Source organism: Marmota flaviventris, chromosome 3, assembly GCF_047511675.1.
Source record: "Marmota flaviventris isolate mMarFla1 chromosome 3, mMarFla1.hap1, whole genome shotgun sequence".
In the NCBI taxonomy this organism is placed as follows: Eukaryota; Metazoa; Chordata; class Mammalia; order Rodentia; family Sciuridae; genus Marmota; species Marmota flaviventris.
In genome coordinates this window covers 23789062-23805496 of record NC_092500.1, presented here as the reverse complement: position 1 = coordinate 23805496, position 16435 = coordinate 23789062, and the positions used below count along the sequence as shown (strand labels likewise).

Here is a 16435-nt window from a genome sequence, read left to right as displayed (position 1 = left end):
TACATGTCATTTCTGGATTCCTTTTGATTTCACATGATCTGCAAATAAAGTCTTCCTTCTTCCTTTCCATTCTGTATGCTTTTTATTTTCTTCTTGTTGTCTTATTGCACTGCCTGAGACCTCCAGAAGAATTTAAAATAGTTGTTCATCTTGGTGACTGCGGTACCCATCTACCAGCACCTTAGAAGTTTCACAAATGTGTGTTGATAGAACAATGATGACAACATGACAGAGCATAGGAAAAATGTGCCTGTGGGGAAGTGGTAAGTGGGCGTGGGTGTGTAGGAGTGATTGACTGCTTTTAAAAAAACACTGGTATATTTTTAAGCCCTGTAGTTTTATGTACTTCTCTGTAATGTCCTATGGCATTTATCTTCATCTCTCTGATGACAGGCTATTTTTTTTCCCTCCAATTTTAGGCTTTACTCCTAAAGAAGGCGGAGTCAGTTCTTTCAGAACCCTCCTCCACCCAACTACACACACATGCACACTTCCTATCTCCCTGTCAACCCAGGATAACTGTATCATAATTTTGATTAAATTAATATTGCATGTGCACATTTTTATGACTAGATGAATATTATTTATAGAGACACATTGTTTTAGTTAGCTTTTTTGTCCAGTGACCAAAAGACCTGATGAGAATGATTAGAGGAGGAAAAGTTTATTTGGGGCTCATAGTTTCAGAGGTTCAGTTCATGATTGGCTGACTCCATCTCTCTGGGCCCAAGGTGAGGCAGCACATCATGACAGAAGGACATGGCAGAGAAAAGCCCCTAAGGACAGACAGTAGGAAGCAGAAAACTCTACTCTTTAGGGACAAAAGGTAAGCCTCAAAGCCATGCTCCCAGTGACTCACCTCCCCGCATACCCTACTTGCCTACAGTTACCACCCAGTTAATCCATGTCTATGGATTAATCTAGTGATAAGGCTAAGGCTCTCATAACCTGATCATCTCACCTCCAAACTTTCTTGATTGTTTTACACATGAACTTTGTGGGACACCACATATCCAAACCATAATAAGTATGTAGTAAATTATGATTTCCATTTTTTTCCTATTCACAGGACTTTTTATTTCTCTGGTGTTGGTTTTTGCTTAGTTGTTGTTTGGTTATTTGACTGGTTTTCTATGGATTCAGTCATGAATTAAGCCCTACCCTTCTCTTCCGCAGTTTTGTAAACCTCTTTTCAATATAATTAAACATTCAAGATATGTGTGTGTGTGTGTGTGTGTGTGTGTATTTCTCTTGACTGTATCTCTGTGGAATCCTTGGATCTGCTACATGGACCAGTTGCTCTTTAGGCCCAATGCTCACCTGTTAGACTGAGATTTTCCTTTGCCAATATCAATCACATTCGCATCACCATCATTGTTTCCTTGACTCCTTTGTAGTCCATCCTTTCCATAACACCCAGGCACTCAGCAAGAAAGCTCTTCTGCTTTCTGTCACTGAGGGTTAGTTTGGATTGAATCAATCTAGATACGAGATATAGGTCCTCTGATTTTGTTGTTTATTAAATATTGGTTTGGTTAGGAGATTCACATTAAAATATAAAATTTTGAACTAGCTTTGTTATTTTATGGCTGCTGGAATTTGGGGGAGATTCAGTAGAATGTACAGATTTAATTTGGAAAATAATGGACATTCTAACAACATTCAATCATGACTATGACATAGCTTTCCATTTACTTAGTCTTTAACTTCTCTCAGTACTGTTTTTTTAATGTATGCTTATTACACACATTTTTCTCAAATTTATTTGTAGTTAGAAATAGTCACACATAACTTTGATGTTATTGGAAATGGAACTGAAAATTTTCAATTGTTCATTGTTAGTATATAAAAAATCCTATTCTATTTTTGGGTATTGACTTTGTACAGACTTGCTAATTTCATTTATTAGCTGTAAGACTTTTCTTTCTGGATTCCTTGTGATTTTCCAGCACACAATCATATGGTATGTCAACAGAGGTTTACTTCTTCCTCTCCATTCTATATGTTTTTTTATTCACTTTTTTTTTTTTTGCCTTATTGCACTTCCAAAGACCTCCAGGAGAGTGTTAAATACTGTGGTGACACGAGGCATCCTTGTATTCTTAATCTTAGGAGGAAAACAATCCAGTTTTCACCATGAAGGTGCTATCCATGGACTTTTCATAGATGACCTTGACCAGTTGAGGATGTTTCCTTCCTCTTTTCCCTAGTTTGTTGAGAATTTTTAATCATGGATGCATGTTACATTTCTGAAATACTTTTGTTTCATCCATTGATATAATTATTTGTTATTTCATTTATTGTTTTAATATGGTGAATTAAGTTAACTGATTTTTGAATGTGAAATCTACTTAGCATTTCTGGAATAACTTACTTGGCCATGAGTCCTTCTTACACAGTACTGGATTTAATTTGAATACACACACACACACACACACACACACACAAACACAGAGTTTTGTCTTATGTTTTAGGGATAGCTGTCTACAGTTGTTTCTTTAATATATTTGTTTAGGTTTAGTATCAGAGTAATACTGTCTAAAAAAATGTATTTAGGAAACACTCCCTCCTTTTCTCTGACAAAATTTACATTGGATTGGCATTATTTCTTCCTTATGGTTTGGCAGAATTCAACAGTGAAGGTGTCTAATCCTAGGGTTTTCTTTGTGGTTGAGTTTTATCAATTATGAATTCAACTTATGTACATATTCTTCTCTTCTGGTGTCAGGTTTAATATATGTGTCTTTCAAGGTATTTGACCATTTAATTTAAGTCACCAAATTTATCAACATAGAGTTGTTTTCAGAGTATTCCCTTATCATCTTTTAAGATGTTCTTTGGATCTGTATTGATGATCTCTGTCTTAATCAGGTTATTGCTAATTAATTTTTTTCTTCTGGATACACCTAGGTAGAGGTTTATTGATTTTATTAATCATTTCAAAAAATCAGCATTCGGTTTCATCAGTATTTCTCTATTATTTATTTGCTTCAATTTCATTGTTTTGTACAGTAAAAAAATCTTTATGGTGTTTAATTTGCTCTTCTTTTTCTGGATTCCTTACCACCCAGCACAGCACAGATCATTGATTTTAGAACTTGCTTTTGTTCCACAATAAAAACATTTAAGCTTATTATTTCTCTCTTAAGCACTGTTGTAGCTTTTTCTATAATTTTTCTTTTTATATCTTTGTCTACATAAATATTTATATGTTGCCTTTTGTGTGTGTTTATGTGTGTGTGTGTGTGGTGTGATTTGATTACTTCTTGACCCAGGGCTGTTTAGAAGTAAAGTTGCTTAATTTTCAGATGTTCAAAACTTTTCCAGATACTCTATTCATTCATTTCTATCTTTGTTCAATACTTTTATGATCAGAAAATATGCTTGGTGATATTTACTCTTTTAAAATCTATTGATATTATATAGTTTATCTTCATAAACATTCCATATATATTTGAAAAAAAATTCTATTTTGTAATAGTTGGGAGTACAGTGTTCTATGTCAATAAAAACAGTTGGTAGTGTCCAAATCTTCCACATCTTTAGTGATTTTTTTTCCTTATCTGGATTTTGTATCAAATACTGAGAGAATTCTGTTAATGTTTCCAACAATGAATATGGATATGCATTTTCCCCTTTAGTTCTGATATTTTATTCCTCATATACATTTACAACTGATATAGCTTCTTGTGTTATTTACCATTTTATTATTATGAAATATTCCTCTTTGTCTCTAGGAATTGTTCATGTCTTGATGTCTATTTGGGAAGATATATATTTATGTGATTTATATATTGCCAAGATTTCCAACATTTGGTTTCTATTGCTTGTATTCTATACTACACAAGGAATATTTTTAACTGACATTCATAGAACACTGTATTCCCAACTTTACAAGATAAACATTCTTTTCGAATACACATGGAATATTTATTTAAAAACCACATAGTCTCAATAGAGTTTAAAAGTATAAATCTCAGAGAGCATGTTCTCTGATCATAATAATGTTGAATATAAATAGAAAACAAATGGACACAGAAATGGTGACAAGAACAATGGGACTTTTCTAGGACTAATTTAAGATATGATGAGACTATAGCACCAGAAAGAAGGGAGGAGTGGCGGTTATTACTATGTCCTTCATCCTGTTTTGTCTTTTGACTACATAGTGTAATGGTTTGGAGTATAGTCTTTATAGGCATCCTTGTATTCTTAATCTTAGGAGGTCCTGGGCTTAATTTCTGCCTCTATTACTTACTAACTGTGTAATCTTGGGCAAGTTTACCTAACATCTGTTTCATCATATGTCCATAATAGTACATACTTCATGGGCTTTTAGAAAGGTGAAATTATTCATTTGAATATACATACATCTACACTTTATATACATACCTATACTTATATAGTGCCTAGCAAAGTGCTCAATAACTATCTCTGTATAATCCATTATTGTATTTTATCATATCAGACATCTTTTTCATATAGCCTAGTCTCAATTTTCCTGCTGGTTTCAATTTTCAGAGATTTAATTGTTTTTTTCCATGTGTCCCCAATCCCCCCTTCTCTAGCTCCATTATTCTACTGTCTCAGTTCCCAACATTTTGTGCCCATCCCGGCCAACATTAGATTAATCTCAAGAATTGCAGTTTATACAATTAAGGTAGTCACTGCTTGCTATCTTTATCCTTTGTCCCTCCTCATCAGCCTCCAGAATGTTACCAGGACTCCAATTTCTCCTGGGGGTGGGAGAATGGACTTTTAAGAAATGTTTCTAGTTACTTGCAATATGGATGCAAACAACTGGGGCTTATGTACCTAATCTACAAACAACGTCCATCCTGTGTGTAGCTGTGATGAAAGAGTGACACTTTGAGGAAGAAATGCCCTACAAGTACTCTCAGCAAAAATTGTCAGTAGAGCTAAAGGGGCATTTGAAAATTCAGCTCAGCAACCCTCTCGTCCATGCGGAGAGGCATTCCCTTCAAAAGAATTTCCAACCAGATGGTGTTTGATATTCCTGACCTCACAGCAAGATGTGAAAGACCATGGGTTTTGAAGTTGGCGAGCTCAGACTCCTAGGTTTTCAGACTCCTAGGTTTTCGGTTACCTCTTAGCAAATTTCATGTGGTATTATCTGCTCCACATAGTTCCCTCTTTATAGAATCTTTCATAAGCCTACATCCATATTAATTTTCCTCATCATGAGGTCTCATAATCTGGTATCAACTGTCACAGTTTTTCCTTTAATTTTAAGTCTGTAATTATTCATTAATGTCAGCCTTCTGTACTGGATTATTGTGAGCGCCACCAGGCCAGGGACCAGAATCTTCACTGTACTCTTGTCCACCCCAGGCTAAGCCCATCACTGTTATCTATCCCCAGATTTATCTAACTCAGTGCCTGGCACACAGTTGGCAAAGAACAAATGAAGCATTTTGCCGGCTGTCTCTGGGGCGTGGAAGTTGTTGCCCCGGGTCCAAATTTCCGCCCCGTGGCTGGAATGGCTTGTATTGTAGACCCCCAGCACTAGCTCCAACCTGAGCCCCTGTCCTGGTCTTGCTCTGCACACTCGAGCGCCGCTTGCGGCGGTGCCTCACCCCGTGACGTATTCAGGGGCGGGACTTCCGGCCGCCGAAGTTTAACAAGTCCAGGCGGGAGCCGGAAGCCGAGTGCTGAACGGGTTGCGCCTGGGCTCCCTGTTGTGCCGCTACGGAGAGGTGAGGTCCCAGAGGTCCCGGAGTCAGCTGGTAGCCCGATCACGCGGGTCACGTCCGACCGCTTTCCTGTCGCCCTGCCGCCTTTCAACCACTTCAGAGTTGGGGCGCCAGGGACGCCCGGGTTCCGCGCGCTCCGGCCGGCCCTGCGCTCCAGGCGGTTACCCGGCCAGGGCGCGGCGGGCGGGGAAGTGGCCCGGGATTCTCGGGTCGGGGTCACGCACCTCCGCCCCTGACTGCTCCGCCTGGTCCCGAGAGGTAGCCTGTCCCGCTAGGGTAGTTTGACGGCGGCTGAAGGGGGCGCGCAGCCTCCGGAAAGTTTTGCTTCTTCCCCACAAGTCTGTCTCCCGTTTTGTAAACCTCCCTATAGTTCTTTTGGCGGGCACTGGAGTGCGTTTTACCAATAACCCCAGGTGAGCCGTGCTCTGGCAAGTAGAATGCGTCCTGGTGGAGGAAAGTTGGAGAAGTTTTATTCAGCTGAGTGTTGTTGACTTGTTGCGAGCAGCTGCCGTCCCTAAACTGGGCCGGCCTGGTGTCCGGTTTATGCCTGGTGCCCTGGCAGATCTCTTTGGATGGGACTCCCTTTGAAGAGCTGATGTAGCACTTCTCCCTTAAATGTGCTCAGATCTCAGAAGATGAGTGATAGGTTGGCAGATGGTCCCGTTTCCCACTTAGAGAAGAAAAAATTTAAGGATTGTCAAGGTTACCATCACCTAAGTTAGGGCAGCCCTTTAAACCCATCTTTTTCTGAACTTTGACTTCAGTAATCTACCCACTACACCACATTGCCCAACGGGCACTGGGTAGGGTTATGGTAGCTGGCTACATCTTGCAGGAGTGTTCCTAGGCTTAGAGATCACCTTTCCAGCATCTCATTGTTACTTGAGTAGGAAACCAACAGGGCAGAAGTTACATATGTTTGAAACACCAAATCGAAACACTGTATGTGTACATTTCAACAGGTGACTTCAGTGACTCTTAGTAGCACTGCTTATTTGATGAAAAGAGCATGACGAAACATGTGAGTGATCTTTCTGGTTAAAAGTGTTAGCTTTTTAATAAATATTATTATTTTTTTTTTTGGTCTTTGAGACTGAAAGATTCCTGTAATTCATTTTTGCCTTTAACTTGTCCTTTGAACTGGAGTATATTAGACCTAAATGTGATGCTTTCCTGATGACTTTGGGACCCGTATGATATGACTATTGCTATGCAATACTTGTTCACCCTGGTTCCAGGAAGGTGTTGGGAGTGTACTTCTATGCTCTTTTTCTTTCACATGTACTTTTGAGCATATTTTTTCTTACCCATCATTCACAGTACTTGCTGTTCTTTAAAGTATCTGCCTGGAGCAACTTCCTTGCCTCTGAATCCTAGACTGCCTTTGGTCGTGAGAGCACCTTGTTAGAATTATGTAGTGCCTCTAAATAGTGCATACTGTAAATAAATGAGAAAAGTGAAGGTATCATAGATCAAGAATTGGTATAGGGATAAAGTGGCATCTCTTTTGATGGTATTACAAATTTTAGTTATTTGGAAAACTTGGGATGTCAGGATTCAGACTTGCAAGTACACAGGTTTATGGTAGATTTTAAAAAAATATTAGGATGTTGCTTTTAACACTTATGTATTGAGTACCTACTGTATGCCAGGAATGTTTCAAGACTCTGGTACGGGAAGGCAGACCTTATTATGAGAACAAATAAGAATTTCAGATAGTAGTAAATGCCATGAAAAGAAATGAAATTGGGCAGTGGAATACAGAGTAAAGAAAGATAAGTGGTAAAGGACCACTTTAGCCACAGTGGTCAGGGAAGACCTTTCTGAAGCAGAGATACTTGAGCTGAGACCTAAATGATGAGAAGATGACCATGGGGCAGCAAATGAAAAGACACTGAGGTGAGAATGACCTTGTCTTGTTGTATGAGACAGGAGGCCATTGTGTTCAGAGTCTGGTGGCCCTTGGGAAAGAGAGGTAGGAGAGTTACCCAGTAACCAGGTCATGTAAGGTAGGGTAAGAAGGTTGGATTTTATTGTAATTGCTATTGGGGAACAATTGAAAGGGTCAATCAAGAGTATGTGATATATATTTTAGAAAGGTCACTGCTTCTACTTTGTGGTAAGTGCTCTAGAGTAAAAAAGGACAAACAGCAGTTCATTTTTGATTAGATGTTTCATTTCAACAGGTTTTTTTTCTCCCCACCCTGTTTAAATATAATGTTCTAAACTTTTTGTAGGCGCAGTCATGCAAGAAAACCTCAGATTTGCTTCATCAGGAGATGATATTAAAATATGGGATGCATCATCCATGACACTGGTGGATAAATTCAACCCACACACATCACCACATGGAATCAGTTCATTGTGTTGGAGCAGCAATAGTATCCTTTTTTTTTTTTTAAGTAACCACCTTATTGGGCTTAACAATAAGTAACAATGAAACTTTGGCATATTACACATAATGAAAAATATATTTAGTATGGCTACCATTGATTAAAATATAGTAGTTTTTAAAAATTATATATAAATGTATTTTGATTTTGTCTGTTGATTTTATTTTTTAAAGGTTGAGTTGCAGCCTACTCATTCAAAAAATATTAGAATCTAGATATAGAACATAGAATTAATTGTGTTATCAGCAGTTTGGAATGAGTTTTTGCATCTGCATTTGACTATTTGAATCTGATTTGGAAATTAATGACAGAATTTGAAGGCAGAAGCAAAATGAGGAGGAGATAAATTGTTGAGTATCATCATCTTACTGATATTCTACTTGTATTTCTCTCCCTTTCTATGATGAAAGTAACATTGTTTCCCAAACAAAAGTAGTAAAATTGTATAGCTTGACTTCTTTTCTTGGTGAGCTCCTAAATGTGGATAAAATGAATTGAGGAATTACACCCATAAACTAATGTTTCTCAACCTCTCACTATTGACATTTTGGGCTGCCTTATACATTTGTCATGGGGACTTTCTATACATTGAAGGGTGTTTAGAAACTTTCCTGCTAACTACCCACTACATGCCAATAGCCACAATGGTGACAACCAAAAATGTCTCCAGAATTGCCAGAGTCACCCCCAGTTCAGAATCACTGCTGTTGATTCTTAACACCCTTTTATGAAAATATAGAATTGGTATGCTAGGAACTATTCTTTTGTGATGCCTACACTGTTTCTTAAACAACAAATTGTTTTATGATCTTATTAATACCAAAGTATTAATGTTTACTTCTTAATGAAAGAAAAATATTAAAACTTTAAAATATGACTATCCTTGAACAAAAATATTAGAATTTTTTATGTTTAAGGCTTGTTCTTACAAGTACATAACAAATATGACAAATTTTCTTAGCTATTTAAATTTACCTCTTCATCATTTCTTGATTTTTGCATTACAGTAGTAAAATTTACTTTGGTGCTCTATTAATCAAACTCATGGTGAAGTAACTAGTTTTTGAAGGACTCTCCAATGTATAGTAGGGAAAACGTTTTGAAGAGAGGGGCAAGTAAATGAAGTGGTTGCCCTCTTTTTAGATTTTCATAGCTTAATTTTTTCTGTTATTGTGTAAGAGAAAAGAAGTAATTTTTAATAAGATTTATTATTTTTTGTTCTAGGGAATTTTACTGGGAGCTGGCATTTGCTGATATGTTTCTAAATAACATATCAACAAATTGATGTGGCCGTGAGGTTGTGTTGGGTGGCTTGGAAACTGGTTTTATTTCAGTATAGTTTTCTTGTGTGCATGAATCTGCACTGAAAGCCTTCATATATTTATTTGTCTTCCTAATGAGATTTTGATTCCTTCCATGGAGGTTGGTTATTAAAGAATAAAGAATAGTTGAACTCAGCAACTTTTGGGTCCCCATAACATAGATTCCAAAAATGGGATTAGTGCAAGGTGCCAGGGAGGTTAGTTTTCTCTTTTGGTCCTTTAATAATGTTCCTTCTTTTCTCATGATTTCTAAAAGTATAAGAGAACTTTGAAAAGTAACTAGCTTACCCTTTCACGGTATCTTCTTTCAGTTCTTTTTTATATTCTAAGGACAAAATTAGTGATAAACAGAGGAAGAAGCCAGGGAAAGGGAAATGATTTATTTTTCTCAGTGTTGTAGTACCTATTTAGAAATGATTTTGTTTGGATGATATTATAATATGTGGTCTAGAAAAAATCTGAATGTTATGCAGATTATCCAAAAGTAGTACAGTTAGGATTGAATGTCTAGTTAGCCATTCTCCCTTGATTCTCTGCATAGACTTTATTTGTTAAAGAGCATAGATTTAAACTGCTGATATTAAAATGTGTTACAACTCTAAAAATCTGAATTTTATCCTTGATTTTATTCTTGATTGTATTAGTATATTCAAAAATTTTAGTTACTTTTTTGTGTTTACTTATTACTACCCATTTATGTAAAATAAATATAATTTTAAATTAAAATAATTTAGATTATATTTAATTTAAAATAGTTAAAATTCTTCCATTACATTAATAGTTGCTATTGAACCACACTCACTTATATTTGCCAGTTAGTGTAATATTCGTTCTGAATATATTTCAGACTGAAATATTCTATCAAAAGAATTCCAGTTCTGAGAAAATATTAGTATTCATTTTTTTTGTAAAATTAGGAGAGTCGCGAGGGTACTTACTTTCTGGCTTAAATTCTTACCAGACACTGGTTTAATAAATAAGCATCTTGAGCAGTTTTTATAGATAGAAAGGCTGACTGCTATTTGCTGATGCTGCCTTTGTCATGCTCTCATTTTTGAAGGATAAAATTAGTCCTTCTGGCCTACCCCGAAAATGGAGTAGAATTTCACATGGGTTAAATAGCTTTCAACTGATAGCAGAGCCAGAAGGGGTAGTTCTTTCTTGCAGGAGTAGTAAAGAGAATTTGTAATTAGTAACTTGAGCCGATTTTGAAAGCTACTGTGTAAACTATATTTATGTGCTTATCTTAGTGTTTGCCTGTGTGATTGCATTCTTAAATAATAATCTAGTGTCATGGATGATCATGGATTGTTTGATGCTCCATAACTCTTCATTTAGATAACTTTCTTGTAACAGCATCTTCCAGTGGTGACAAAATAGTTGTTTCAAGTTGCAAATGTAAGCCTGTTCCGCTTTTGGAGCTTGCCGAAGGGGTAAGTTTTTGTTTGTTTTTTAACTCTTTGTTTAGAATCATAGTTCTACTTGTGTAGCAGTTGCTTATTTACTGTGGCACTTGCAACTTAAGATGAAAGTAGTTTAAAGCATTATTTTTAATCTGAAGTCAATACAGTAACACTTAAAGGTGAAGTACATGTGTTTACATGTGTTTAAGATAAAATAATATTGGATCCCACAGGAGCAATTGAGGACTTGGATTGTATTAATTAATACTTGCTTTCTCTGTTTTTTTCCTCTGTAGGTAGGATCTTGTTCAAGCTTGATTTAGGACTATGTTGCACTTAAGTCACTAAGTTGACCTGACCATGTGAACCCTTATGATATAACTACTCTTACTGACCTTGGGTTCAGGACCATCAGCTAAAGACTCCCATCTGATGGTAGCCTTCTGCCAGATTTAGTTGACTCGGTGGGGGAGGGGCTGCCTGAGCTTCTCTCAATCTCCTTGAACTGATGGTTTTGTCAAAATGAACTTGTAGTCCCATAGCACATGAAACGGAGCACTCACTGCATATTGTTTCTTTATCCTGTTTTATGTTAATCCCCCTGATTCAGAATAATATTGGCTTCCTCATTTTCATTTTTAACTACTCCTTGAAAACTGTTTCTTTTTAAAACAATGTAAAGTCTAAAAAAAAGTAGTTGGTAACTTTTTTTTTTAAGTTTCAAAGTTTTTGTAGTAGACCTTAAAACATTATAAATGATCATAATTTTATATACTGAGATAGGTAAGATAGCCTACTTAGAATGAGAACATCAGAACAAAAGAATAAAAACTCTGCCAACTTAAAGAGGACAAGATTTTTAATAAGTTTTTTAAAAAAGTTTTTAATAATTTTTAATTAGCACATTGTAACTAGAAGTATTTATAGCATAAATTGATATTTCAGTTCATAAATATAATATGCATTGACAAGCATCAATTAAGTTGGCATATTCATCACCTCAGAAAATGTATTATTTCTTTGTGTTGGTAACATTAAAAATTCTGTACTAGCTACTTTGAAATATACAATTATCAATTGTGTTCAACTTAGTTACCCTACTATGCTATAGAACATTAGAATTTTATCAATCCTCTCCTACAGGTATCTGGTAGGACTGGCCTGAAGCTCACTTCCAATGCACAGTTGGAGGCTTGGGCAGAGCTAATGTCTACTAAGGGAAGAAATGGAGTTTGAGGTACTCTGCCTATTCAAATAGAATTAATTTATGTCTCATTGTCCTATATATAGATCCCTATTAAGAACCTATGAAATTTTATAAGATACCTATAAAATTGCTCAATTTAAGCTTTTATAGGTGTCCTCTATAAGGATGATGAGACATAATAGGTTAAGTAAAATTGAGGCAAGAATGTCCCTGGTCGGTCAGTAGACTGCAGTCTTCAAGAGTAGGTAGAAACCATCTTTGGATCTTTGGATTTTGTCAGAGGTGGTCAGTAAGCATTTATTGAACCAGTGTCAGTGTCAATGCTGAAACAGTTTCCTCTGTTTTATTTACACACACACACACACACACACACACACACTCACACTCTTTTATGTATTATGCCTTAGAATCAGTGAATCTATTTTTTCTTCCTAAGCATAAACTCAACAGATGATATGCACAAATGTGGCACAGTTCTAAGGATTTTGTGAATATTGTAAATTAGTTGCTGTAATTCTTAGTCGCCTTTCCCATGTTTAAGAAATCACATAATGTAAGTAGTAAAAGTGAAATCATTATAGTTCTAATTTTGAATCTACTTAATTTACTTATAAAATACTTTGCAAACATTGATTCTATAGTCTTTCTTATGAGTTTTGTGTAAAGTATTCATGTGTTGATAACTTGGTTTTTTGTGGAATCCAAGTCCTGTTGCTCATGGTATTTGAAATCTTAAATCTTTTCTGCTAGAAAGAATAACACTCCATTCTACTTATTTCAAAATTGCCTTTAGAGTAGAACTTCTAAATTTTTTTTTGCGCGCTCATGTGTATGTGTGTGTGTGCATTTTACTTCTTTAAAGTTGACAGAATGTTGTTAATAAAATTATAATGGGTTACAGTAGATGGGGTAGAGAGAGAAGATGGGAGGGGAGGGGGGATAGGATGGGGATAGAAAAAAAAGAGAAAAAGAAAAAAAATTATAATGGGTATTATAAGCTACTAAGTAATCTATAAATTTGACCAGCTGTAATTTTTAGATTTTTTAAAAAATTATGCCTGTTGTTGCCTTGTGTCTTGGGGTTACAGGATTCCTGTAATGACCACACAATTTCTATTAATTATTTTAAGTTATTTAAGTTCATTTATTACATTAATAATATTAACGTAAAAAGATCATCTATTAACAGGGTAAGCGAACTATAAGTGTAGGTTTTATTCTGAACCCTTAAGAATAAGTGTAATTTGGCATTCTAACATATCAGTCTTTGCTGGACATCATCTTTGTCTATTTTCTTTTTTAAAAATATTTTTTAGTTGTTGATGGATATAATACATTTATTTTTATGTGGTGCTGAGTATCAAACCCAGTGCCTAACATATGCTAGACAAGCACTCTACCCCTGAGCTACAACCCCAACTTCTTTGTCTATTTAAAGTTTATTTTGGTAGTTCTTAGCAAATTGTCCTGGTTTGCAGTGACAACCCGATTCTAAATTTTATTAGTTTCTTTAGACCAAAGTCAATACCTAGAATGGTACCTATAAGAGAATTATAGCAACTGTACTAAAACACTAATGTAATGTGCATCCTGCTACACTGTTATGTTAGTTGATATTCTTGGTCAAGAACTAGAAGAAACTTTGGCTAGTCCAACTGGAATGCGGGAACTAGACTTTCTGTACCCTATTAAGAATCTCTTGTGCAGAAGATGTTCTTGGGATATATAGACTGTCAAGGTACAAATAGTAGATGTAGTTCTTACCTGCCATTTCTCAGATGAAACATAGGCTCGGAGACATGAAGTGAGTTGCCTAAACCTATATAACTCAGCTTTGAACTTAAGTCATGAAATACCTCTTTTGGATTTCATTTCTTTGTTTTTTTTTCATGGCACCCAACTGAAGATATGGACAATTGATATAACTTCATAGTGCCTCTGTAGGTGAAATAGGAACATACATGTATCATTTTGTTGTATTGCATAGCACAGTTACTGATGGCACCTACTAGACAGGAATATTTATAGATTTTCACTGTGAGAAGAACTTGGTAACCTCTGTATTTCTTAGCCATTTACTTTATAAGTGGAGATGATCTCTAAAGAACCTGGCATTCTGGTAGAAGACAGGCAATAAATTACAACCATAGGACACCCAGGTATTAGTTGTTTTGCAAAGAACTAATGTAAGATATTGGGTTAGTAATTTATACCAGGTGGCTAAGGGAGGCTTCCTGAAAAGGTAGCACTTAAGTTGAAATCTTTTGACTTGAAAAAGCCATCCAGACAAGGTTCAATGAACTTAGCTTTCTAGGCAAGGAGAGTAGCAGTTTGAAGACTTGAGGCAAATACAGAAGTGTTGTGAATTTAATAAATAAAAGGTTGATATGACTGGAGAATTAGTAGATAAGGAAGAAAATGGTAGGCGATGAAGTAGACAAGACCCATATGAATAGGGCTCTGAATGCTAGGTTAATGGGTTTGGAATTTATTCTAGGTGTGATTGGAAGCCATTGAAGATTTTTAAACAAGTAGAAAGGCATGCTTTGATTTGTATTTTTTAAAGTTCACTCTGCTTTATGGAGTTTGGTATATATGGAAGCAGGAGTAGAACTAGTAAAAATAGGATGTTGCTGTTTTCGTTTGGCAATTTTTGGATTAGTGCTAGTAGTAGCTATAAATAAAGGTGTTTGGAGTTTATAGAACTTATTAATGGATTGAAGGGAGAAAGAACAAGGAATCAAGGATTGTTCAGGATTTTTATCCTGAGAAACAGAATGGATGGCATCCTTACAGAGATGAGGAAGAATGTAAAGTCAGGTTTTTTTATTTTATTTTATTTTTTACCATACTGGGAACTTAATCTAGGTCCTCAAGCATGCTAGGCAAGTACTCTACCACTGAGCTACATCTCCAGCCCCTGAGGTCAGATTTTGATGACAGGATTAAAAATTGGGCTCCATATGATGAGATTTGCTAGGAGACTTAGGGCTTGTATATTGACCTGTTTAAAAAAAAAAAAAAAAAAAAAAAAAAAAAAAACACCTCTCCATTTGTAATTTGTTTCTTGTGTAAACTAGAAAATTCTTTAAAAACTTCACTCTTTACCATTTTCCAATCTGGGAATTGATTCTAATTTCGGATACTCTGTGGAGATGAGAGAATAGTGTTTTTTTAAATTTTTTTTAATTTGTTTTTTTTAATTTTTTTTAATTTTTAGTTGTAGTTAAACACAATACCTATATTTTTTTATTTATTTTTCTTATGTGGTGCTGAGGATCAAATCCAGGGCCTTTCTTGTGCTAGATGAGTGATCTACCACTTGAGGCACAACCCCAGCCCCCAAGACAATAGGTTTTATCAAAGGAAAATATTAAGGGCAATCTGATGGGAGGCCCAGATTTCTTGTTTCCTAAGCTTTCCCTGCTGTCACTTTTCAGTGGAAGAGACAGCTAATATGATTTCCTTGATGTTTTCTAGAAATTCTTGCAAGCTGTTGGATCCATATAAAAGATGATGAGAGGAGAACTCTTAGTGTAACTATTACCATGGAATGCCTACTAAGTGCTGGATAAGACTTGGTACTTGTGGGGTCTGTTAAATTAACTTTTTTTTTTTTTTTTTTAACAGCAAAATCAGACATGTGTTGATTTAAATTCCACATCTATGTATTTGGTAAGCGGAGGCTTAAATGGCACCGTTAATATTTGGGATTTAAAATCAAAAAGAGTTCATCGGTCTCTCAAGGTAAGCAATTTTCTTTTAAATCTTTACAGAAAGGGTATCACCCAATGTGTTTTAGAGTAATTATCCAAACTTTTAATCTTGAGGATTAAGATTAAGATGCTTCAGAATTGAAGTGAGTTTTGTCAGGGGAAGTAAAAGTGCTGGTTAGCCAAAAAACCTTGTCCTTTTTTTGTCTCCATGTATATTAGGGCACATTGCTAGCATTTGTTTCAACTACTTCTTTGTTTGCTTTTTTTTGTTGTTTAGCTTTTCTTCCCCTGAGACATGGTTTGTTGTTATTGGGGATTTTTTTTTTAGGTACTTTGGAAAGATAAAACTGGTTCTGGAATGATGGCAATCATTTCAGTCATCAGAGTTGGCGATTTAGCTTTTTAGTTTTGTGGTATATTTGGTTGCTGGTAATGAAATACTTACTAAAATATCTGAACATTTAAAATTATTTAAATCTATTTAAAATTATTATATTTTTGCAGTTTCAGAAAATAAAAGTATTCTTCTCAATAAAGTATGATTATGATGACTTTTGTAATAATATTTACACGTTTTGTCTTTTGCTTTTTAGAAGTTGATCTTTAAAGTTACTTTTAATTTTTACTTTTAATAAAGTTTTGATGTGAAAAAAATTTAATGTATATGCGAACTCACACAG

The 16435-nt window shown here is 35.5% G+C and overlaps 1 protein-coding gene across 3 annotated transcripts in view; it reads left to right on the top strand.

Moving 5' to 3' along the window:
- The first annotated feature begins 5645 nt into the window (after positions 1-5645).
- Positions 5646-16435, top strand: part of Nedd1 (NEDD1 gamma-tubulin ring complex targeting factor) — a 58558-nt gene continuing 47768 nt past the window's right edge. For 2 of the 3 annotated variants that reach the window (XM_071609619.1, XM_027927880.3), the window contains exons 1-4: positions 5646-5717; positions 7952-8095; positions 10768-10862; positions 15670-15786. In XM_071609619.1, the coding sequence (XP_071465720.1) occupies positions 7960-8095; positions 10768-10862; positions 15670-15786 (348 nt within the window). In that variant the 5' untranslated portion in view covers positions 5646-5717; positions 7952-7959. Of the gene's footprint in view, positions 5718-6040; positions 6128-7951; positions 8096-10767; positions 10863-15669; positions 15787-16435 lie in introns of those variants that run through there. The other variant, XM_071609618.1, reaches the window with a different exon arrangement.